Genomic DNA, 25249 nt, shown 5'->3' on the forward strand with positions numbered 1-25249 from the left:
TCTGATAAAGAACAAATAGGCTAGACCCATGTTTGGCTTTGCAAGTAAACATGGACCAGATTGTTAAGGGTGCCTGCATATATTTTTTTAGGCAGGTATGCAAAGAACAGTAACTTCGGGCATTAGTCAAATCTTAAATGTAATAATATTTAATATCTGGATATTGCTGCAGAATTGTTAAGTATTGAGTATGAGAAATGCTGTAAAGCTCTCATATATTTGTCTAGAAACAATCATTTCCAAACTTCTTTACACAAGTGTAAAGATTTCTAAAATTGGTTCAGTGAACTACGTATTAATGTTGATTTTTTAAAGCTTTAAACACTGAACAATAAGGTTAAAACAGGAATTCTTCCTTTGCTTTTATGTAGGGGCTTGAGATGGGCAATTAAAACTGCAATAAAATCTTGGATTTATCTAACAGTTTCTGTGGCTAGCTTTATGACCCCGGGAACATGTAAATTCAATTCTTAACCTGCAAGTTTCAAAATGAGAGATTATATTTCATCTCCCTGCTTTATCTCATTTTAGTCTTCTACAGTAGCAATAAATCAGCGTTCCTTGGTCTATACTGGGCTGTATTTGAATATTTCTCTTTTTATTTTACTTATAAATAAAAAATAAAATTGTATTAATTGATAAAAATGTTGACAAAAACAGGAATGGATCTTCTATAGAAGTTATGAACTAGTGATTTGTCGGCAATGCAAAAAGAGACTCTTGAGCTTAACATGATATGAACCCCCTAAACCAGGGGGGTCACAAGGTCCGGAGGCTAGATCCAGCCCGTGGGATGTTTAGATCTGGCCCGCGGAGTAGCCCTGGACACAGCGAAGAACTGGCCCGTGGTGTGTCTGCCAGTGAAAACTGAGCTCTGTTTTCACTGGTAGAGGGTTGCAGGAGGCTGTTGAAGCTGAGCGCTCAGGCCACCCTGACATGATTGATGTCATGCTGGCCACACCTACCCTGGCCCTCCGAGGTCAAACAACCCTGATGCGGCCCTCAATGAAATCGAGTTTGACACCTTCCAACAAGCAAAGTCAATGGGGAAGCTGCAATCGTGAGATTTCAACAATCTGCAGCAATTCACTTAATGACTGCACTGGAATTGATATAAGTCCAGAGCAGTCACCTAACATTTCACTTCATGACCATGATGCTTAGCGATGGACTTGGTAGTTTCAATTGTACTTGGCAAGTGAGGACTACCCGTAGTTACTAGGTGCTAAACCTTACCTTATTTTTTTGTTATTCTGCCAACAATACTCATAGTGGATAATTTTTAAATTGATCAGTCTAAAGCAGGCCTATCAAACTGATGGCCCATGGGCTGCATATTGCCTGCGCAGGCCACACCCACCCCAGCTCTGCAAAGGCAAAAAGCACCATGATACATCACGATCCGGCTCACAACACAATCGAATTTGACACCCTTGGTCTAAAGGTTAAAGAAACCAATAACGAAGCTGTTCAGGCCACAGTCATAAAAGTTTATCAAACCACTTTACTTAAAATGATACATGGACCATCAGATTGCTTAAAGTTTCTGTCATGAGTCAAGCATAAATGTCATTTTATTTCATTTTGTGAAAGAATGAGCCATCTTTGATCATCCAGATTGGTTTAATCTTTTTTGCAGAAAGAAAAAAAATAAACCTAGTGCAAAGGAAGTTAGCTTTAATTTTGTGGTTTAGGTTACCAACAATTTTCTTCTACTTCTACCAGAAGTAGACAGTGACATGCTTGATTCTAATTATTCTTATCTGCATCTCAATGTGTATTTCCAGAGACCAAAGCTCCTTTCTCTTAAAAGACAAATATACAGGATAACAGAGCACTTTTGTCAGGATTCCAGCAATCGCTCTAATTAAATCATGATCTCAAGCCAAACTTCCAAAAACTTCAAAGGATTCATTAGAGGTGACATACTAGCACTGCCCTGTATGAAGTCAACTCCGGCATACGCAATTTACAGTCACCTGTGACCCTGTTTTTCCCCTCCCCCCGGGTGTCTCATAACCAGATTCTCCAATTGAGCACGTTCTCGGGCTGGGTGTCATCATTCACGTTCTCCAATTAAATATGTTCATGGGTAAAATCTCTGGTATTTTAGTTACAATCTGTTAAAGATAAGAGTTCAATGTACTTTCGCTTCTAAACTGCTACATTGCTTTTCCAGATTTCCTCCCCCCCCCCTTTTTTTATGGCAACTACTAAAACAGGCATAGGAATGTTTAATGAGTTGACAACATGGTCTTCTGGATGATCCCACTGGAAAGAGAGTCTGAATCATAGCGTATCTGTTATGTGAATGTCTTGAGAATCTTAGTACAAACATGTGGTGTGCTATTAGTGAAATTTAAAAATAAAAGCAAGCTTTACTAGTAAAAAAATGAGAATTGTTTCATTTTTATTTGTAAGAAAAGGTCATATATATATGTGTGTGTGTGTGTGTGTGTGTATATATATATACACACACACACACACACACACATACCCAGAGAAGTGAAATGCAGGATAGAGAAGAAAAGTTGTAAAGGTGGTGGATCTGACTTAACTTGAGTCTGAAGCAGCAGACAGTACCTGGGATTAAGAATCTTACCTTAAACTGCTTTGAATCATTTTTGCTGACTGCATTATGATAAATGGATAATACCCAGCTTTTTTAAAAAAAATATCTTGCTGATGGGACTAATTTTCATGACAAGTGAGTGGAAGTGAAATTAGCAAAATGAAAATGGAGTTTTGCAGGCTAACACATTTCCTGTGTTCTTTTTGAAACTCTAAAGTCAATGGGTGTATCTGAAGGATTCAAGATTGACTTGTGGCTGAGGACTTTATTGTAGACGGGAAAGCTTGCAGTCATGAGGTATAATCAATTCAAGTCTGAGGAAGTCCACTGGAAAGTTATTGCTATCCACAGTGTAGAAGGTGCTGGAACAAAGAGTCCTGTTTCTGGCTGAGTATAGCAGGCGAATCCAGCTCTGCCACCCGCCCAGCATTCATCACCAATACTCGGTCTGAGTCCAGGATAGTGTTCAACCTGGTAGAAATAAACACAATAGCATAGGCAGAGTACCCCAGATATGCATTTGAATACTCCAGATATGCATTTGATGCTCCTCTTAATATCAGGCAGTGATTTTACAGACAGTGGATGAGGTGACCTTTTTTTTTTTTTTTAAGGTTGTTACAAGGCTCAAATGATACATTCTGGGAACAGGTTTAACCAGTTCTTTTGTTGTTCATGTGAATTAGAGTTTTTGCCTATGTTTTTATTTGTTGAAGAGGACACTATTGAAAAGATTTTAAAGAGAAAGAAGAGCAGTCCTGTATTAAACCAATGGCTTCTACAGGTCAGAGTGTCAAGTTCGAAAAATGCTTAAACTTCTTGTGACTATTATCAGTTTTCAATTTGCCAAAGAACTAGGGGGAGGGAAGGGGGAGATGGAATGCAGAGGCTCCAGACTTCAACCGTGAGAGTCAATTCTTCTGAAGGTGGTAGCCAAGACACGAACTATTATCAAAACAAAAGAATGCTTCCTAACTGGACAACGTGACCTGTTGCATGGGAGGAGAGGTGAAACCTATTTCTTAACTACACAAGCTTGCGTGGGAAAATTAGAGTTGTTTTTGCTTTCTTCAGTGCCAAAACGATGTATTCAATAAAGTTTTTCTTTTGGGATTTTAAAGTTTCTGAAAGTGCCTGCTTTTCTTGGGTTCGTTAGTCGGACGGTTCTATTCCCAAGTAGGCATCAGATCTGTATAAAAGCATTACAATATTGACAGTAACTCTAGACATGTCACAAGAAGGCAAAATCATGAAACTCTGTCTCATTTAACTTTGGCTATGTCATGGGGAATTCATTGGAGAAAGTAATTATGTTTGGAAGAGTTAGTGGTAAAAGGAAACCAGGCTGATAAAGAACATGGTGGCTGAACGCAATCAAAGCTAACATCGGCCAGAGCATAGAAATACTCTTAAGTAGTATAAGATCGGAAGATTGGAAAGACCTGGCCCATAAAATCGCCAAGAGTCAGACTCGACTAAATGGATAACATCATCATCATAATTGGCAGTAAAATATTCTCTGTGTGAAATTTTTTTCACGTGTACTCTGGAGCAGGATCTACACTGGCACCATTTTCAGGTATGAGGCAGGACAGAGGTAATATTTATTCAAAATATGATTGGGCTTATGCTATAAATTGCATTGTTCATCTATTTTTCAAATGTGAACATGAGGCAGAGATCAATAGAATAATTGATGGAAAAAAATGAGGTAGTTTTAGGGAGATCGTTTGTGTTTAAAAAAACATAATAGCACTGTAACTGATGGTCACAACTATTGCTGTGTGTATTGGTTGGAGTTTTATCTGTAGATGCAGATATGTGAAGACCCAGTTTAAAATGTTTGAAAAATATGAAAATGTTCCCATGTGCCAATTTCAGACAGCTTTAAAAACAGAAAACTAAATTTCTCTTGGTGTTTATGGCTGCCCAAATCTATTCTAAGACAAGCTTTAGTGCAGCCTGATATGGAAATCACTTCCCCCAATCAAGAGATACCACGATCAGGCAGAAGCACTCAAGCAATGCTGGCAGGGAAAAACTTGAATTTTGAGGGAAAGCAGCATTAAGCAGTTGGCCTGCGTGTGTCAGTGTCATGGTGAATAGTTGAGCTATTGGTGTAGAAACATCCTTCAAGATATTCAGCATAACTCATGATTTTTGGTCAGTCGCTACCAGCAATATACTGTATAAGAAGGTTTTTTTTCCAGTTATACAGACTGAAGAGCAGAGGCTAAAAAAGAAATAAAACATTACCTGTGGGCAATAGTTAAAACAGTTTTATCTGCAAATCGCTGGCGAATGGTCTGCTGGATGAGTCTGTCTGTTTTCTGATCAATACTTGCTGTGGCTTCATCAATGCACAGAATCTATGATTGAGACAAAATAGAAAAGATTCTTCCAATACAAGAAGAAACAGATGGACGCCATTACTGTGAATAGAAACCTTTTGGCATACAAAGCAAGGACCCACTAAGTCCAAATGTGGACAGCTAGGTACTTCTGGAAAATTTCAAATCACGAAGACAAATAGTCCTTTTGGTTTTGCTCTTGATTTCAATCTAAGCAACTTCTCTCCTGTGGAAATTCCATTTAGATATCATGGATCTGTAACTCATGAACAGAATCTACATTTTGTAGCAACAATTACATTAATTGCAGAGTAAAGAAAATTACGTTTCTTGAATCTTGTAGCTAATCTTGGATTACACCTTTTCTACCTAATTCTCCATATATATAGGTTTGTAAACCTACATAATGCCCTTTAATTACTTTTTTCCTAATTAAAAGTCCAGAGCAACCTAGCCTTTCTTCTCCAAGCTTCCTTCAGCTTTTCCAGATCCAAGATAATGGTTTTGACACCTTCCAAGTAAGGCAGGATGCATAAAGAAAAAAAATGACCACCACTCACCTTCGCTTGAGTCAAGAGGGCCCTTGCTAAACAAACCAGCTGCCTCTGCCCTACTGAAAGACTCTTTCCTCTCTCTTTCAGCTCATAATCCAGCCCACCTGCATAAAGGAATAAATGTGAGACTAAAATTTTTGTACTAGTTCATTTGCACTTGAAGCTCAAGAGAGAGAAAACCAAGTTACAGCAACTAAGTGATGACAGTACGTGATCAGTGAAAAATTCCTTTACTACAACCTCCCTTTAGAACATGTGTTCTGAACTGGAGTTGTGATGCAGGTCACTCCTATCTAGTTATCCATATAACTCCCTAATGCAAATGAATGAAGCTCAATCATTTCATGGGGGGAAAGCTGAATTCTCTCCAAATTGATAAGGAAAACTATTCACTGCTTCAGTAATGAAATGGGGAGAGGGGAAAACCATACCTACAGCATAGAGAATAAAATAGGAAAAACTACAGTAACCAGAGAATGTACATGCATGTTTGCTAAGCAAACACAAGCATAAACAGAGCCCATACACACAAATGCAAGTAAAGCACATATACAAAGGGAAAAATATTAAAGAGTATTAAATACACAACACAGAAAGCATCCAGACATATTGCAATTGGCCATATCTTATGTCAGTCGTGTTGGGTTTTTAACTACTACACTTTTTAAACATTTCAGAAATAACAGCCCCACCCCAAGTAGGAGTCTCCTATCAAGATTCTTGACATCTTTTCTTAAATATTTTACCAGCAGACTGAAGTACCAAGTATTTTATGCAAAAGTGAGAGAAACCCAGAGAGGGGGGGAAAAAAAACACTAAAACAGAAAGTGAAAAAAATTGAACAAGTAGCTCTTCCTCAATGATTACATTTCTGGATATGGGGGCAAAAGAAAATAGTCCATATTTATGACGTGATAACAAGTTTGTGAAGAACAATCTGTTCTGCTGCTTGTCTACTATAGAAAGTGAGGGAGTGAGAGGAAGAGGGAAGGAAGGGTGAAGTAGGAAAAAGACCTGGCCTCAGACTTCTTTGATTTTAGCTCCATCCAACACCATCTTGATACATTTTTCTGAATAAAGTTAACCACCTTAAGTTCAAAATATATCATTCTGTGGCCGCTTGAGAATCTACAACCCTGTGGTTATTGATTTATTTTCTTTTTTTTACTATGATCAGTTTTCCCGCACCTCATAATTTGAAGGACGGTTTATTAGGCTTTTGCTGCCCTTCGCTCCAGCAGCTCCTTTTTCTACCCAAAGCAAAGACTCACCCATCTCTGTAATTAATGTGTGCAAGTGGCATTGCTCCAAAACTTGGTGCAAGTCATCATCCGTGTGTTGCTGCTGGGGATCTAGATTCTCACGGAGTGTCCCACTGAACAAAAAAGGGTCCTGGGGAATTATGGCCAATCTAGACCTAAAAAGAAGACAGCAGGAAATAATAGCAAGCACATACCTAATACATTAAACAACCCTTTTACTGTCTCCTTAAATTGACTTCTCAAATGGATGCAAAAGAGTTTGAGGAACATTGGCATCACCACTGACAAACTGAGGCACACTTAAGTGGTTTAATCTGTCACCGCAAAGTTTAAGCATGATTAAGTTTGAGAATCATGGTATCGACAGCTGAAGGACTAATAATCCCTGGAACCTCGAGCCACTATTGTTGAAAATGACTCACCTTAGCTTCTTCAAGCTTACAGAGCAGTGGTCAATACTATCTAGGAGGATGTGTCCACTTCTGAGTTCCACCATGCGGAAAAGAGCCAGGAAAAGAGTGGATTTGCCAGACCCTGTACGTCCAACTATCCCTATTTTTTCCCCAGGATAGATAGTGAAGGTAACCCCATCCAGGGCATTGGGTAATTCTGGCCGATAGCCTAATATTACTTGTTGGAATTCCATATGCCCTCTAACTGGCCAGTTTGGGGAAACCTTGAAGGAAGAAAAAAACAATGTTAGAAATGAGCAGAAATAACTACCATCTAGTGTAGTTTTTTCTGATCAATTACTTAATATCACCAGTAAAAATACAGCAAATCAAATTTGAGAGTACCATGTAGTAATGATCACTGCAAATATTATTTTGAGTTCTTCTCACTCTAGATGTGATAGTCTAGAGATCCTTTGCCCTCTTGGCACCAACTACTATTCTACGGAACTGCCCTTGTTGCAGTCTTCAAAATGATGGCATGGGCTTCGTTCCTAGCATGAGCTTTATTCCTAGAATGGAACCCTACTTTCCTGTGCTCTTCAGCAATTTACCAAGACTCCTCCTTCATGCAAGATACTCTACACAGAACGTAGGAAATCTGCATCAAGAGATTAATTAAAATCCTCCCCTCTTCAGTGTGTCTGTTTTTACCTTCCCTTCCCCCCTTCTCTGACTCCAAATTATGCTTATTAAAACGAACTGAGTTTGGAAGAATGGAAAAGATACTGGACATGTGAGTTCACCTTCACCTTGTTTTTTACGGTCCTTCAAGAACACCAATTGCTTTTCATAAAAGCAAAGACAACCCAAAGCAATCGCTACATTTGCATTACATGAAATAGAATACTCCACATCTTAATAAACAAATCTCTCCAATGATTTTAGAGCTGCAAAACAAGGAAGCCTTACCGGAAGCAGTTCCTCCTGAGATTCTATGGGAATTTCTGTGGCATATTCTTCAGTCCGTTCCACGCTCACCATCATGGTTTCTGTCTGAGTGAAGCTGGTGATGAGTCCTGACAGCAAGTTTGTAACAGATAGAGCATAGGAAAGAGCCAAACCCACAAGACCTGGAAGGGCAAAAAAAGGCAAAACAAATCAGAAAGCTACTTTCTGAGAGAAAGGAAGTAAAGGACTAGTGATGCTAATTTATCTCCCAAATGAGGTGAAGGACTGAAAGGTGCCAACAGGTGAAGAAAAGTCATAACTTTTTTTTTTTTTTTTAGAAATAATGATCCAGAATGTGATCTTTCCTTTTAGACACATTACGGTTGTAAGATAGGAACTGCTAATTGGAGGCGACACATCTGAAGAATACCTTCAGTTTAAGACAGTTGGTCTAACTGTATAGAGATGATTAGAAAGAGAAGCCTGCCATGCTGGAAAAAAAAAAAAGGTTCCAGTAGTTCACTGCACTTTACCTGTTCTCACCTGGACTTCATTTGGCTGCAATATTATTTTTTTCTTCCTTTAAGGAAAGATAAAACACTTGCCTGCCTACACATAAAATGCATGCTGATTGTATGAACAAAAACTACTTTTCATTTCTTTTTCAGCATTCTTGGTACTATTATCCTTTCTTCAGAGAAGGGAGAAAAATCCAGAATCCATATCTACTATCAATGAAAGGAACAATATTGTGAGCTAAAGAAAGAAAAATGAGTGGGCACAAATGGCGTAGATGATGGTGCATTGGTGCATCCTGCAGAGCCCATAATTCTATAGCTCACCTGGATCACCCAGTTTCCTCTGGTGTTGGATGATGGCAATTCCTGCAATGGCAGTAACCACAGCAACTCCAATCATCTGCAGCCGAATATCTAACCATTGCATTGCCGTATTGCTGGCAAAACGGCAACGCTGGTTCAGTTCCAGCTGTTCTTGATTCTCTGTCTCAAACCTAGACTGGGTTAAGCCCAAAGATTAACATTAGGAAGAATTTCTCATGCACTTATCAACTTTTGAAGCAGCTCTTACTTAGCCACTTTTCAGGTCAATTTATACTTCCACCAGCTGAAGAGAAAAACTCACCTGCCAGTCACCCTGGTTGCCCGGATAGTGCTGAGGCCTGTCAAGGTCTCTGAAAAGTGAGTATAAATAGGCGACAAGGTGAGACTGTAGAGACGCTTGAGTTCACGAGAGGTACGTCGATAATAAAGCTGGATGGAGTAGTAGATGGCCACCAAGGGCAGTAAGACTAGCCCAATCCAAGGCAACCCATAGGTTATCATCACCAGCATGCCCAGCAGTCCAAAGATGTTGGCCAGGAAGATGTTGAGAATAAAAGGAAGACTATCATCCACACAGTACAGATCTGAAGAGAAGCGATTAAGAATACGACCTGTTGGTGTGGTATCAAAGAAGGTCATGGTAGCCTGGCAATAGAGGGGAAAAAAAATAGTAAGAAGGCTACAGGCTTTTGGAATATTAGAATGTATTAGAAATATCCCAGTGTATTTGCAATACTATATTCTTTTTAGTCTCTCTGCAGTCCCACATAGGACTAATATCTTTTTTTTAAAAAAAGCAACAACACTTTCATAAAATAGGACTATAAGGTCCCATTGATACTTCGTAATGTATTTATTAAACAATGTTGTTCAATGGTCAAAGTCTGTGGGATCATGTGAAAGCAGACTAAATTCAAAGAGGGATCATGTGACTCATCCAAAACCAAGATGTCTAAATGTCCACTTCTAAAAGTCTTGCTGGTTAGCAAAATCAATTATTTCAATTATTTATTTCTTATATAGCACAAGGAGCTGCAGGGAGCTCTGACAACATTCCGAGATAAGCAAGGATTCCAAAAATCCCCAAAAGGGCCAATACTTTTCCCCGGAACTGTAGAGACAATATGCTATTATTACAATACAACAATCCTATTATGTTTTCCTACTATGTGTAAAATAACACGACAATTCATTTTCAAAAATCTAAATGTTTGAAAAAATCCCATTATTTTTAAGTCTCGATTTTTATCCTCCTCCCTTGTTCCTCCTTTTTCCAAACAGGGCTCCCAGGTCATTACCTTCATCACCCGTCTAAGCAGTCGGTTGTGAATGACAGTTGCGGCATGGATGGTGCCACAGGCAAAGAGAAAGGCCCGCAGGATGGTGAAGACTGAATTTACCCCGGCAATGCAACCATAAACAGTCAGGTAAAAATTCACATCCAAAGTGCTATTTGAAGAAATGGAGCTCAAGACTGGAGAACTGAAAAGACAGGTAAAATCAGTTTGGAATTGGAGTATTCAGGTCAGCTCTCCTCCCTTTTTTGACCAAATGCAATAACTCTCCCAGGAGGGCTGGAAGGGAGCTTCCTCCCACCAACAGCACTAAACACCTCCTACTTTTAGTCCCCGTGAGAAGGAAGAGTTGCTCCACCTTCACCTTCTTATATCAGTCTGGCATTCAGGTTCAGGCCTAGGAGCTTAAGGAAATTATACGTTCGCTCGAATCTACTCACTTCAGGGACTGAGGTCAATCCCAGGTTTTGGCCAATTGCATTATCTAATCTTTTCTACCTTTGAAGACATCTGAAAGATTCGGTCATCTGTTTATAGGGGAACTTGCAACAAATGGAAAAATGATTACTCGAATCCTATACAATAACTGGTCATTCCAATCCCCTCCACTGTAAACATGCCAATTCCCATCAGGTTTCAACAAATATGGTGCTCCCGTCCTATTCCTTTTGCTCTGCCTATGCACAGCCAGCAGCTGTTTAGCTAATATTCAGCTTCTTAATCATAGTAAGAAATGCCTTCATGAAATATTTGTTTTAAAAAATGCATGGGTCCTTCCATATTCTGTGTAATAGGGGCTCTGAGGTTTTCCCTTCTGCATTCCCAATTCACTCCTAACTTCCAGAGGCAGTTTGTGAGGAAGATAAAAACAAAAGTGTCAAGAAGAGAAAGAATCTGATTTAATAGCATGTATGTTTGGGCAGTAAGCAGATGCAAATAAAATATAGCCAAGCTATATTGACGTACATGAGCCCCTCATGGGAGAAGAGCAGCAGAGATGAAGAAGGAAGGGCTGCCAAGCTGCTGATGGAGTTATTTTCAGTATGAGGTAGGCTGGATATCCAGTTTGAGAGCCACCAATCGGAAATATTCCTAGAAGCTGCAGAAATGGGTGTCAGTGAGTGAGGCTTTATTTATTTAAACAAAAGTTAAGCCACATGACTTTGAGGTAGAGAACTCACCACAAAGCAACTCCCCCTGTCCATTTTAATATAATAAAGAGGCCCTATGAAAGCACTTTTAATGTGACTCTACAAACTGAATAAATGCTGAATAGGCCATATTAGAAAATAATAATTATTTTTCAGTTGTGTTGTAAGACTGTAAGTAGATTTGGGTTGTTTGATTAAATAGCATAGAAACCACACTAATAAACAAATATGTGCATGCCACAAATAAATTACCTTATATGAAAATTAAATTTTAGCAACAACCTTTTCCTAAATTACGTGGAACTTTGTGGAAGCCTGTGGCTTAATCAGATGTGCTCAGATAACAGGATATCATTTATTTCTGGTATCTCTAAACCAATCCACACAATGGGTTCCCTGGAAAGAGGCTGGAGAATCAAAATTTTCCTATAGATTATAAAGCTCATTGTTAAATGCAAAAGTTGCCAGTAAATCACTATTACCACAAAGGCTTAATATTTATTGTTTAAAACAAGAAACTTCAAACTTGGGAATTGCAATTTTTCTCTCTCTTTGATGGCTTATATATTTATTTTACAGTCTATACAACTCCCAACAATTGTAGGTGGCTTACAATCAAAAGACCAATTCCTCAAAAAAAAAATTACAACAGACTAGAAAAGCAAAGTACAAAAAACCAAAAGATAAAGCAAAAAAGTGGAGGGAGAGGGAATTCCACAATCATCTGTCCCCGATGCTTGGAAGAACTATGAAGTCTTCAACAATTCTCATGAATGATGCAAAATGCTCAAGTTTCTGTAAAGGTGTCATTTTTTTTTTGAACCAAAGATTCTGAATTGCCAAGAAATGGCCAGCAATCAAGAGCAGAGAGAAACCTGAACAGGGAAAGAACAATGTTATAAGCTGACCTTGCATGAGCAGCAACGAAAAGAGTATGGACAATGCTAGGCAGCTGCCAACAGCCAGCCAATATGCTCTGTAGACTTTGAAAGCCACTGCCCCTTCTTTTTTCTCTTCCTCTTGCTTAGGAAAATAGCTTAATTGGGCCAGCTCTTCTTCCTCATGCTCCACTTCCTCCACTTTATTGCATTCAGCGTCTGCTTTGGAAACAGGAATAATAATCCCAGGAAACAGAAATAACTGTAATAGGGTACACTGGACTGGATGTACTGGAAATACCCACTCCCAAATCCTGTGGACTTCTTATGACTTCTGCGAAGCTTTAATCCCACTTTATTACTCAGAAGCAAACTACACTCACCCTTTAATGTAGACAGCAAATAAGATATTCAGGTGGATGCACATGGATACAAATACCTGAATTCTACTTTGTCAGTCATTTTTTCTTGAAATATATGGCCTTTCTTTCTCTAAGGGAAATCATAACTAGTTATTCCTAAACTTGTTAACCAAAGGCTTTGCAGATAATGGTTAACTCAATATCTATTATCATAATACAGGATTCAGATGTCTTTGGTGTCCTGTTGTATTACTAGTGCAGGCATATTGCATTTCCCTAGTTTATAATCCATAATACTTTCTTCCTGAGACTCTCCTCAAATGCACATAAATTCAATAATAAGCACCAATGGAATATGGCTGTTGCAGGATCATAAGCATCTACTGGCATTACTAATTGCCTTTCCCCCCTGAAACTTGAAAACCGGAAGCATTTTTTAATACATTTTCACCCAATTTTCACTTAAAATAACGAAATATGTAGGGTACAGGATTCTATTTTCATCAGTGATATTGCTTCAGTTTGTGAGACTTAATGTTTCTAAAAATTTTTAGTCCTTGGGAGGCCATGCATACTTACTTCCTATCTATTACATATTTTACTAAATGTGTATTAAGCAGAAGATAGGGCTGAAGTAGAAGGTACTCTCATTGCCCACATGATTTCAAGAGAACAAAATATCTGAAGCTCCGTTTCCTCTCCAAATAAATGTTCAGATATTTTATGCACATAGAGATTTATTTTACTTCACGGGAAATAACTAAGATTCATTATCTCAGCTTCCTCTATTTATACTAGGAGGATTCTCAAGATGGCTATATTGATTTGCAATTCTGGCAGTACTACTACAATCTCAACACATTTGGAAGGTACCTGATCAGAGGAAGAGTGGGCTAGTGCTTGCTGTCTCCACTATTATGTTTGAAAAAAAAAAAAACCGCCATTAAATAAGCCATTTACGCTTATATATCTTGTGGGCTCAGTTGTGTTTCATTTTTAAAAATTTTCTAAACTAGCTTTATTCTCTATTCCACTACCTCAGACTTACATTGTTTTGACTGATTTCAACAAATCCATTCCTGTACAATGAAAATACCTACTACTTACTTGTGTCATTCCTTCTCTTGACCATTGCTCCAAGTTTAGGGATAGCTTCTACCAATGGAAGAATGTTTGTTGGAGTACCTAGAAAAATAGGAAAATTTTGCTTTGTTTACACTTCCGTTTACAGTCCTCCACTTTGCTTCTTTAACACCCATTTCATTTTTTTGTTGTAACTGTTAAGTCTTTTGTGTGGTGCTTTATTAGCTTTTCTAAATAATTCCCTCATCCTTACTTTTATTGGTTCACTAGCATATAGGGTATGCTTGCTATGATTATGAAAACAAATTCTCTATTATGTAGAGCAATTAATTCAGTATTTTATCTTAAGCCAATATTTTTACTAAATACCTGTGTATTATGTTAATTGTACTTATTGATAATGAGCTTTTTTGTTGGAATTTACAATGAAGCAAAGTTTGAAAAGCCCTCCAGGCAATTTTAAGAGCCATTGGAATTGAAAAAGAACTATTGATCCTTCTTTATAAGCATGCAAGAGCTGATAAAAAGCTCCGAACAAAAAACAGGAGTCTGGTTCACATTCTGAATTCCTTTTCTGAGGTAATTATTTCAAGCCCTAGGCAAAGAGAACGGTAGAAGGCATCAGGCTTTACCTGCCCTGAGAATTCTGCCATTATCCATCAGTACTATCATGTCAGCATTTCCCAAAACCTCAATTCTGTGAGTGCAAAGAATCCGAGTCTTGTGTCTGAGAATTCCTAGGATACACTTCTGCATTAGGTGATTAGCTACATCTGTATCAACAGCTGCTAGTGGATCATCCAGAAGGTATAATTCTTTCTCCTGTAGAAAAGAGTGATAAGGTCTAAGCCCTTTCCCACCCAGAATTGTAAAATCTGTACCCATCTAATTTGATCCAACAAACTGGGCATAAGCACATCCTGTCAGCCAAAGAATGTTGACTGTTGGGAACTAGGAGACAGGCCTTCTCTATTGTAGCCATTTCTTTGTGGAATACTCTTCCTGGCAGATTAGAATTGCCCCAATCCTATTGGCCTTGAATGTGTTAAGGCCACATGTCTTGGCTTTACTGTTAGTAGGTTATTTCAGCTGCTATATGTATTAATTAAAATAATAAACCATCCAAATAATAGTTTCTCTTAACTGTTCTATAATAATAAGCCTCCCGGAATCACTTTGCTGACATGGCTATAGAAATTGAATAAATACACAAATAAAAATCACCTAGGACAATAGCATTCATCCCGTCCTTTATATACCTGGTAAACAGCTCTCGCTAGTGAAATACGAGCTTTCTGTCCCCCACTGAGGGTGACTCCATTCTCACCCACCTCTGTCTGATCACCGGCTGGCAAAATCTAGAAGTTAAATAGATAAAATTATAATTAACAGAACAGTTGCTAAATAGATGCACTGAAATAAAGACACTTATTCAAAACTCCCAGATGTTTAATTCGTAACTCCATTATATCAATATGCAACACGTAGGGCAAAGTCACATGAGCACCTCTTCCGTCAACCCCAACAGGACATCAATGAAAATTCAGCAGCAAACTGCCAAACACTAATGTAACAATTTCTTTCCATTATGGGGTAGGCAGGGGGAACACAGGAAATAAGTTAAAACTTGGAGATACTTAATACAGCAACTCCTGCCCTTTGGAACAATGTTTTCCCAGAGATATGGTTGTTCCTGAGCACTGTTCCCTCTAATTCTGACGTGCTATGTATGAGAAAAAAATGACTTGTGCAACTTTTACCAAACCAAGTACACGTTTGTGTACCATGGTATTCAGTATATAAGCAAACTGAAAATATCTGTACTGTAATAGTGACATACTAAAATGTTTACATACTTTTTGGGGGGTGGGTGGGTAGGAGTTCCTTTGTGTGTAGGCAGCTCTAGGTCCCAGAGGATGTTATGGCAGCACTAAGTAATTAATTGCTTAATTAATTAATTTCCTTGAAGAATCTATAGAGTTATTTTGTACATTATGGAATACTCACGTTCAAGTCATCAGAGAGAGCACAGGCATCTATTACTTGCTGATAAAATTGAGCGTCGTATTCCTTCCCAAAGAGGATGTTTTCACGGATGCTGGTGAACTGGATCCAGGGCTCTTGAGCAGCCAAGCCAAATCCTTTCTCCAAATCCCAAACATAGACCTGTTCACCTTGACTACAAACATTTCAGCAGTGAGAAAAGAGCATACAAAATGGCTATCCAAATGATTATGGGCAATGGGGCCGGTTAATCTCTATATTCTGCAATATATGCCCAAGTCAATAATTGCCTGGATCAAAATAAATTCATTCAATTATGGAAATACTCGGTATCATCATGTCAAGTCACATGGTTTTGATCAAGAAGCTTTAGTCTACCAGAGGCCTACTGTGATTACCCGGACCAAGTGCAAACTTGATCAGTTACTGATGAAGGACCACTGGGAAAGAGAGCAACAATTCAATTAGAGCAGTTAAGGTCCTGTCCTGGAAAGCAGTAGAAGTTCTAGGTCTTCCTTAGTCATGAATGCCAACTGGGAATATTTGGGCAGTCCCTTTCTCTCAGCCCAACCCACCTCACAGATTGTTGTTGTGGGGAAAAACAGGAGGCAGGCTTACTAAGTATAATCACCCTCTTGAACTATGCATATAGATATAAATAGGGATAAAAATATACTGGGGGAGTGGGAGAGGGAGGGAGGGAAGGGGAAAGAAAGAGAGAGCGCCCTTGAAGAGTAAATGATATTGTGTTGGTAAGGGGTACAACCTATTCCTGCATTATCTGTAGACAGCACAGTTCTGCATCACAATAATTTAACAAGCTGACTGTGGGAACTGAGACCACCACAGCTGACTCTTTAAGGCAGTGGCATCTTTTAAAGTGTAATGTCAATAGCTACATCCTTTTTTTGGGCTTCATAATTCTAAAAACAGCTGCTAATGCTTTAAGGAGTCTGCTCATTAAAGTGATTCTTAAAAAAGCAGTATCTTTTTTTCAGGCTCACAGTTTTAAAAATGCCATTTTGCCATTATGTCTGCAAAAAGAACTGGCTGCTTTAATAAACTGTAGACTGATGCTGGGGTTTTGAGATCCAAATTGGAGACATGTACAGAATCAGAAGATCATAAGTCACTTTTTTTTCAGTGCCGTTGCAACGTTGGTCACCAAATGAACTGTTGTAAATCAAGGACTACCTGTACTGAATTGTAACAAATTAATGTAATAAGTTCAAAATTACATGAAACATGATAGGATTGACTATTTACCTATTAAGTTCTCCAGTGATAGCTGCAAGTAGTGTGCTCTTCCCACATCCAACCTTCCCAATGACTCCTACTAATGCACCCTAGAAAGAAACAAATATCAAGATTTTCACAGATTAGCCTGAAGTCTTACTCTGTTATGTTGCACATTTCAATTCATTCTCTCAGGGCATGTCTTTTCTCTTTCCATACAATGAAATCTAAGGCACCCCTCTTAAATGGTCTAGATAGTGCTGTTTGCCTATATAATCCCCCAATTACTCACTTTTGTTACCAACAGATTCTGTATGAAAAGTTGGCCTCCTCTTGGTACATGAGATTCAGAGGTTTCTTTGCTTTCTGGGGACCATGAAAATGTAGAGTTGTGCATTTCCAAGGCAGAAGATGGATTCAAAGGACAAGCTGAAACAGCAGTACAGCCGTTATAAAATCTGTAGCTAATAGTACACTTACAGATATAATAATATAAATATATTTACAGATATGTACAGATATAATTGATTTCACACATAGATGCACATACCTTACCCAAGATTAAGATTTTTGTCAGAGCTACCCATGGAAGCTCCCTGCCTTTAATAAGAAACATATATGTTCAATCATACAATGCAAATTAGGTTCAGCTCACATATTTAATTTTGCTTGCCCTGATTAATAGATTTCCCATATAAGAGATGGATTTTCAGAAAATTGGGACTGGTTTTTAAAAACATGGGTTAAAGGAAAAGAGAAAAAGGGGGAAGCCTGGATTTTTGGAGCATTGGTAGGCATGAGTGATTATAGAAAACTGCATTGGGCCACCGAGTTGCTAATAACACTAAAAAAAATTTCAGCAAACATAATCTTCAAGGATCAATTATCTGTTCTCTCTTTTCATTTACTTCACATGAACCAGAACTGCTATTATCACTCTGCTCTCTCATCCCATCATTTCTTTATTTTTCTTTATTGCTATACCTCTGCTATAGTAAGCATGCAGATCTTGGTCTGTGAGCTCCAGGAAGCGCTGGATTCGATCTAGAGATACTTTAGCTTCCAAGATCCCATTCAGCACCCAAGGAAAATTATTGAGGGGAAGAATGAGCATCCCGACAAGGGCCAAAGCTGTAAAAACCTACGATAGAGAGAAAAAATTAAATGAGAGGTAATCCTAGCATTTGACCAAATGAATACAATACCACCTTGACATAGCAGAAAATGAAGTAGCGGAAGCAAATGCCGATATCTATTTAGAACATGAAAGAATTCTTGTTCTTGGGTGGCAAGCATACAAAAATTAAATGAAGAAAATATAATGTAGCCAAATGGAACCACAACAGCAATTGTAACTGACCAGCTACAGTACATAAAGCCCTTAATATAAGTCTTTGAAAGTTGTAACTGTGTTTTTTTACATATACATATTAAGTTTCTCAAGAGGTCTGAATTATATTTCATAACATTTAGAGCTAGAAACATATTCTCAAATTGGAAGGGAAACTTGAGGGTTACAGAATTAGAATATAGAGCAGAACAGATTGAATTCAATCTTGCATGTCAAATTCCATACATTGGCAATGTCCCCTGGAAATGACCAATTTGGACCACTATTGCCTCGTCTCCACCAGTCTTACAGTTTTAGGAAAGTTTATTGAGACCGTGGTAGATTACAACAACTCTAGATTATATGGATCCATTTCAATTCAGATATGGGCATGGGACAGAAACTGGATAGTTTTGGTGACTTTTAATTCCATCAATTCTGGCATCTTGCAAAAGTACAAGACACTGTTTTGCAGTTTTTCTGCTCTGTTCTGAGGGGGTAGTACCAGGTGGTGGGTTGGACAGAGATTGAACAGGTAAACTATTCACTTGTGAGGTACTGCAGAGTTTACTCTCCCCTCTGCTTTTAAAAAGAAGCTACTGGGAGAGGTTGTTAACAGTTTGGGGTAGTTATACTTTGCCACCTCACCAAACAATGTAAGGGACTAGATCAGAAGAAACAAACTGAAATGAGGCCATTGCCTGGGTAGAAACTACCTGGTCTATTGCCTGCTCCAGTAATCACTCTGGAAAGCAAAGAATTCATCCTGAAAGAATAGGCATGACTTGGAGTCCCTAATAGTCTAATGACTATTGCTAGCTGGAAGGAGGAGGGGAGGGTCTTGCTGAGAATTGTCTGGTACCCAAATTTCTGGAGTATAGGCCTTGGCAACAGTAACTTAACTATCTCTAGAATTGTCTTTTGCGATGTGGTTTACATGGGGCTGCCTTTGTAGGTTATCCAGAAACTGAGTTTGGAAAAGAAAACAAAAGCTGATCTGCTGGCAGAAGACAACCACTGATGCCTTATAACAGTGATGGCGAACCTTTTTGTTGTGTGCCGAAAGCATGCATGTGCCAGCACCCACAATGCAATGCACCCTGCCACCCTGTGCATGTGCGTGCAATACCGCCCCTGCCCCCTTACTTGCACTGCGCATGCGTGTGCCTCCCAGCTGATTTTTGGCTTGTTTGAGGCTATTTTTGCCCTCCCGAAGGCTCGAGGGAAGCCTCTGCAGCCTTGGGAGGCTGAAAATGGGCCCGTTTCTGCAGTTCTGGTATTTCCAGAAGGGCCGTTTTTTGGGCTGGGGCTGCAGAGGCTTCCCTCAAGACTCCAGGAGGGCGAAAAAAGCCTCAAACAGGGCGAAAATCAGCTGGAATGCGCAGTACAGATAAGTTTGGCTGGGGCTCACGTGCCTGCACAAATAGCTCTACGCGTCACCTGTGGCACGTGTGCCATAGGTTCGCCATCATGGTCTTGTAATGTTGGTTTTGTTTGCATTGTCTCCAGTAAGTTGTACCACCATTCAAAATGCTGAATTTGGTATATCTGGCTTGGCAACTGGATACTTTTGGGTTCTGCAGATAGAACTAACCCAGCTGGTGTATTTATGGCAAAGTTGGTAGTTGAGAGTTCCTCTAGTCAACTGAAAATAGGAGGGCTAGGAGCTTTTTGTTTCTCAGTGTATATTCCATCCTTACAGCATAGCTTATCGCTAGAGCCAGATGGTGACCTCCCTTGATGATATTCAGGAAGGCCAGCTTTTAATTAGTATTGGATATTTATGATTTTTTAAACTGGGTATAAAAATCATAAATATCCAATATCCAATATTGGGACATACAAACACCACACTATTTGTGTATATGTATTTTGGATTAATGGTTTTATGTTCAGTTTTGTATGTCTGATACAGCAACACCTGGAGTCACAAGTTGATGAATAAGATAATAAACCACTAGCAGTCCTTGTACTGTTAGTTAATATATAAACACTGCAGTCAAGCACACAAATAAGGTATACTATTGATGTTAGCTTCCTTAAATAATGTTGTGTGTTCTTCTGTTGTATGCAAAGGTTAACGTTTTAGCCAAGCTGATCGCCAAACATGGAAATGAACAAGTCACTAAAGAATAACCAAGAGAAGCATGGGCTCAGAACAGCAACCCTTCTCACCTTGGTGGCAGACAGCTGGTGTCCTAATAAAACATAGGTAATGAAAATGACAATGGAGACGACCACAGGCAATGCTGCCCAGAGGTAGACACACACAGCGTCAAGGTATTTAATTGCTCGCAGGCTCTTCAGTTCCTTGGCTCGACATGCCTTCACTCTAGCATCAAAATGCGATTCCCAGGCATAGAACTTGATCACTCGCATGCCACCCAAGAGCTCCGTCATGAGCTGAAAAAAATAAAAAGAAAGCTGGTAGTCAAAGAATCATAGCTGGTATGTTTATTCTGTGATGTGCGCTCAGAATCAAGTCATCCTCAACTTATGACTATCATTGACCCTGGCAATTATCATTGTTAAGTCATGATGGGTGTAAAGCAGGTCATCATGTGGCTGATCTGATTTTGACAAGTATTTTTGTGGCAGTCGTTAAGCAAAAGTGGCAGTCATTAAACAAACCTATTGTTTGCTTTGGGGTGGTTTCTACTGGAAACTAAGTAGATGCCCATTTCCAGCAAAATATAAAATCAAATCATGTGACTGGGATGCTGCAAACCTCTGTAAATGCCAGCTGGTTGCCAAGCACATAAAATGTTGTCCTATATCTGCAAGGTCATTGTAACTTTGAAACCGAGTCATAAGTAGCTTTGATAGGGGGTTTCTCATTACTTTGAAGAGTTGCTAAGTGACCAATTGTAACTCGACTACACCATCTGTACAGAGCAACCTTCAGCTGATCGTATCAGGCACAAGGGAACACAAAACATGTTTTCTTTCTGGTGCTAGTAGAACAAAAAAAAAAAAAGCTTATCTGAGAGGCTTTAAGATAAAGCAACCAAAAGATGTTGTGTAGCTATTCTTTATTTCTGGAAAGAAAATATAATGGAAGAAATATTTCAAATATTGCAAATATTGCAAACAGAACAATTTCCATTAATCAGTCAGAGCCATTGCACAGGAAGAGTCGAATTAGGAAATAGACTAAGTTGTTATAACCAAAATCCCCAATCCTTTCAATGTACATCTGAAAGTCTTTGGGCTGGAATGTCTCTTTGGGATGAATATTTTGTAGAGCACACCCTTCGCATACAAAAGATATTAACTTATGTAATTGTCTCCAGAACTGTGATCTGCTAGAGATGCAGTAGTTTTGGGATTTCCTGAATGAAGTAGATGTCTTCATTCATGTGAAGTTGGCATCTCCCAATTCTATGAATAAATCTGTGTGTTGAACCTGGAAGGCCAGTAGTAACATGCATACATTACAAGCTGTTTCTGTAGAGTCCACATTTTGTTTCTAAAGGAGCTCAGTGCTAATGAGCTATTTCAGTGACCTATAGCAGAAAATCTGAATAGCACCTCTTCTGATTAACACGAATCACATCCTACTACTAGAAAATTCTCCAGTGAAAGCTTTACCTAAAGCCTTGTCCTCAGGAATAAAACTGGGCATGAGTGCTGCTACTGTATGTACCTGTGGACCTGATGATTTCAATGCCCCTTTTCTCTTGATAGAAACCTGAATTTCTATCTGAACCAAATGTAGACCTTTACCACTGGCTAGGACAGTCTTTGAGTCATATTACCTGTTGAGAGACTGTCTCCTGGCCTTATATTGCTGGATCATTGCAATTTGATAAATCATATTAGACTTGGTTGCTATTTCTACCACCTAGCATATTTTTTATTATTAATATTTAATGAACTTAAAGCCAACCTTACTTTTTTTGCCCACTATTTCTCATTCTTTTTCTGCACTCTATATAATGTTGTTTAACTCAAAAGGGAATGGTGTGATGGGCATACAGATAATCCTCCACTTACAACAGTTCATTTAGTGACCATTCAAAGTTATGACGACAGTGAAAAAGGCGACATGACCATTTTTCGCACTTATGACCGTTGCACCATCCCCATAGTCACATGATCAAAATTCAGACACTTTGCAATTGACTCATATTTATGATGGTCACAGCGTCCTGAGGTCATGTGATCCCCTTTTGTGACCTTCTGGCAAGCTAAGTCAGTGGGAAAGCCAGGTTCACTTAATCGTGTCACTAACTTAACTGCAGTGATTCACTTCAGTGTAGCAAGAAAGGTGGTAAAATGGAGTAAAATTCACTTAACAATATACATTTTGAGCTGAATTGTAGTTTTAAGTTTATGCATGTACCAGTTTATGCATGTTTATGCATGTACCAGAAAAATTTACAGTGTCATATATTTGCGCCTTACCTTGACCCGTATGTCTTTGTGCTTCAGCATCTCCTTGTTTTTCTCCATGATGCAGTTAGCAATGACTTTATTAATGGGCACAAGTAACACAGCCAGAGCCAGTCCACCCAGGAAGGCTATGCCTACCTGCTGATATAAAAGGTAGAGAGTGACAGCAAACTGAAAAGGAAGACTCCACAGCTCATGGAAACTAAAGCAGAAGTTGACTAGTCTATCAGTGTCCGTGCTCATAAAGTTGACAATTTCACCTGTGGTGAAGCTAGCCAGGCTACTTCCCTTTACCCGGAGAGCTTTCTGGTAGATGGCTGAAATAACCGCAGTACGTACAGTAAGTATAATTTTGTTTATCTCATAATTAAACTGATTACGTAAAATGGCACCAAGGAAGGAACTAGCAAAAAGTCCCAGTGCGTACAGCACTCCATGGCTAAGAGGTTCTTGATGTGACTCCATAAAACTGACCAACAGATTTAAAAGCAGAGGCCCGGAAAATCCCAAGAGACCACCAGCCAATTTCAGAAAGCCGAGACCATAATAATGTAGGCCAAAGGCTGCATGCAGCACTGAGAGGAGCTGTGCAGGTTTGGAAGCATTTTGAGTCCCTGCTGGAAGTCCATTATGTCTTACATCACGTTTGGCAAAGAAGCGGTTTGTGGAAGATATCCTTTCGTCTTCTGAAGCAAGAGCTGCCTTTTTCAGCCAACAGGAGTAGAAGTGTTCACAGACTTTGCTGGCCTGCAGTCGTTGAGGGAGCTGATAGACATCTTGTGGCTTATTCAGCTTCCACTGGTAGCCACGCTTTATCAGAGGGTTCATCCAAGCATATGAGAAACGTGACAGCCAGCTCTCACCATCCTCTGCCACTGCCTCCCAAGTGGATTCAGAGAACTGTGAAGCTGTGATCAAGGGTTCATGCTGTGCGGGGTCATTGACGGAGAAAAGGTCTTGCCTATTGCCTACAGGGATGATATACCCAATGAGACAGAGAAGTAGAAAAGCTAACTGGAGGCAGAGAACAGTGAGCCTGAGGGCTGTGGCAAGTTGAAGGGGCTGCTCACCCAACTCCATCTGGCAGCGCCATACCAATGTGATAATAAGAGATGGGACTGGAAAGAAAGCAAGGGTCGGTAGGACTGCAGGGCCACGGCTGAAACTGCATGGAGATCTGTAGAGAGCAAGAAGTGCCAGGCTGTGAGTAAGCCATGCCAGTGCAGCTGTGCCACTTGTTAGAACTTTCAGGCAGAAAGGATCCAATTTCTGTGGCCAAAGGATTGCTGGGATTATATCAAGGATGGACAAACCAGCAAGGATAAAAGATGCAGCAATTCTGCATTTCCACCCCGGTCTGTATGCACATTGTGAGCCGAAAGACCTAATAAAGGAGAGGAAAAAAGCATTAAATTGGTATTGGTATTCTTCTAATATCCTTCTCCCCCCACATTCTTGAAATGGTATATTTCTCCAATTTCTGAAGTGTATGATGATTCAGATAAAAAACTGCTCTTTCTAGTGTGTTGAGAATATTATGTAATGAAAAAAGAATGATTAATCTCTAAAATTGTGTTTGTGTAGATGTATATTTGAATGTTTTATTAACAAAAAATATTTATTTGGTCTAAATTAAGAAAGTTTAAAGGACGTCTAATCCTAAGTATGTTTTCTTGGGATTGTATTGTTAATGCACTTCAGGCATTGAAGCACTATTGGATACAAAATTTAAAGCAATCAGCAGGAAAAATAATGATTAAATCAGTGGAAACATCTTTCAGAGCAAGAAAGCTTAAACAGGAATTCTTCAATTGTGCAATTGCCAAAACCTATTCATGGATTTCTGTGTAAGGCTTTTCTTTATGTTTTTCTCATTATGCTTCCTTTTTTCTTAAAGAAAGAAATCTGTCAAGGAAAGAAAACCCGAACGGCAGCATAATGTCTTTTGAATGTTAGCACAGAATTCCTCCCCTAGGAAGCTGTTCAGGATACCCCAATCTCTCTCTCCACATAAATGATTGTGTTGAGCATGTGAGTGTATACATGACTAAAAAAAAAAGAACTTTCACTTAATCTGAACAGCTTTGGTCAATCATCAAAGACAGCCTCTCTTTGGGAAAAAAATAGCTTTGTTTGCAAATAGTTAATTGAGTACATTGAGGATGATATGATGGGGTGATATAGGTAAGTATGTCATACATATTTTCTAATCCATACAGATGATCATTTTAGGTAACATAAAATGTTAATTAATAGATCTTTTGTGTGGCCAAATTAATTACTCCCTCCCATATATAATGTGCATGTGTATATAAGTATGTTATGTTAGTATGTTGTTTGTAATATTCATAGAAGATAGCTGCATGCAATTATATCAAATTAAAGGTGTTGTTTTATGAGCCAGGAATTAATTTAGAGACTGCAAAATACCTTGGTGTTCCTATGTAGCAGGCACTTATTACAGCAAGGATGACATGAGGAGCCACATTTAAAAGCATCTGGTTAAAACAGTGTCCAACATTGCTATGAACCCAAAGAGGAAGTGGATCCAAGGAACTAGTCCCACATAGATCAGCCAGAACCTCTTCCAT

At 39.0% G+C, this 25249-nt stretch overlaps 2 protein-coding genes across 7 annotated transcripts in view; one reads left to right on the top strand and one right to left on the bottom strand.

The window, feature by feature from the left end:
* The window catches only part of LOC113433147 (zinc finger protein 318-like), a 44705-nt gene extending 21129 nt beyond the window's left edge, over positions 1 to 23576 (top strand). For 2 of the 5 annotated variants that reach the window (XR_015744046.1, XR_015744050.1), the window contains exon 8: positions 10206 to 11355. The gene's annotated coding sequence lies outside the window, so the exon portion shown is untranslated. Of the gene's footprint in view, positions 1 to 10205; positions 11356 to 13389; positions 13580 to 20339 lie in introns of those variants that run through there. The other 3 variants (XR_015744049.1, XR_015744048.1, XR_015744047.1) reach the window with 3 other exon arrangements.
* Positions 1470 to 25249, bottom strand: ABCC10 (ATP binding cassette subfamily C member 10). 2 transcript variants are annotated; one of them, XM_026695536.2, is made up of 21 exons: positions 25089 to 25249; positions 22671 to 24042; positions 20439 to 20666; positions 17918 to 18074; positions 17226 to 17362; positions 16964 to 17043; positions 15701 to 15872; positions 14953 to 15051; positions 14326 to 14515; positions 13718 to 13795; positions 12279 to 12467; positions 11186 to 11318; positions 10223 to 10406; positions 9226 to 9569; positions 8925 to 9094; positions 8104 to 8264; positions 7162 to 7415; positions 6749 to 6894; positions 5484 to 5581; positions 4829 to 4941; positions 1470 to 3043 (listed from the first exon to the last, which is right to left on the bottom strand). In XM_026695536.2, exons 1-21 carry the CDS (start codon positions 25247 to 25249, stop codon positions 2914 to 2916), a joined length of 4596 nt encoding a protein of 1531 aa, XP_026551321.1. In that variant the 3' UTR covers positions 1470 to 2913. The 2 variants fall into 2 exon arrangements, with proteins under 2 accessions (XP_026551321.1, XP_026551320.1); XM_026695535.2 differs by having other exon boundaries at positions 12279 to 12470.

The sequence above is a fragment of the Pseudonaja textilis genome, chromosome 1, assembly GCF_049901715.1.
Source record: "Pseudonaja textilis isolate UNSWEBS1 chromosome 1, rPseTex1.2, whole genome shotgun sequence".
Lineage (NCBI taxonomy): Eukaryota > Metazoa > Chordata > Lepidosauria > Squamata > Elapidae > Pseudonaja > Pseudonaja textilis.

Excerpts from the sequence above, each read along its gene's own strand:
- ABCC10 (XM_026695535.2), bottom strand. The coding sequence starts at position 25,249 with ATGGAAGAGGTTCTGGCTGATCTATGTGGGACTAGTTCCTTGGATCCA. Across the intron at positions 14,516-14,952 it reads TAGCGAGAGCTGTTTACCAG|GAGAAAGAATTATACCTTCT; the intron begins GTATATAAAGGA and ends TCTTTTCTACAG. Across the intron at positions 9,570-10,222 it reads TGCTTAGACGGGTGATGAAG|GCTACCATGACCTTCTTTGA; the intron begins GTAATGACCTGG and ends CTCTATTGCCAG.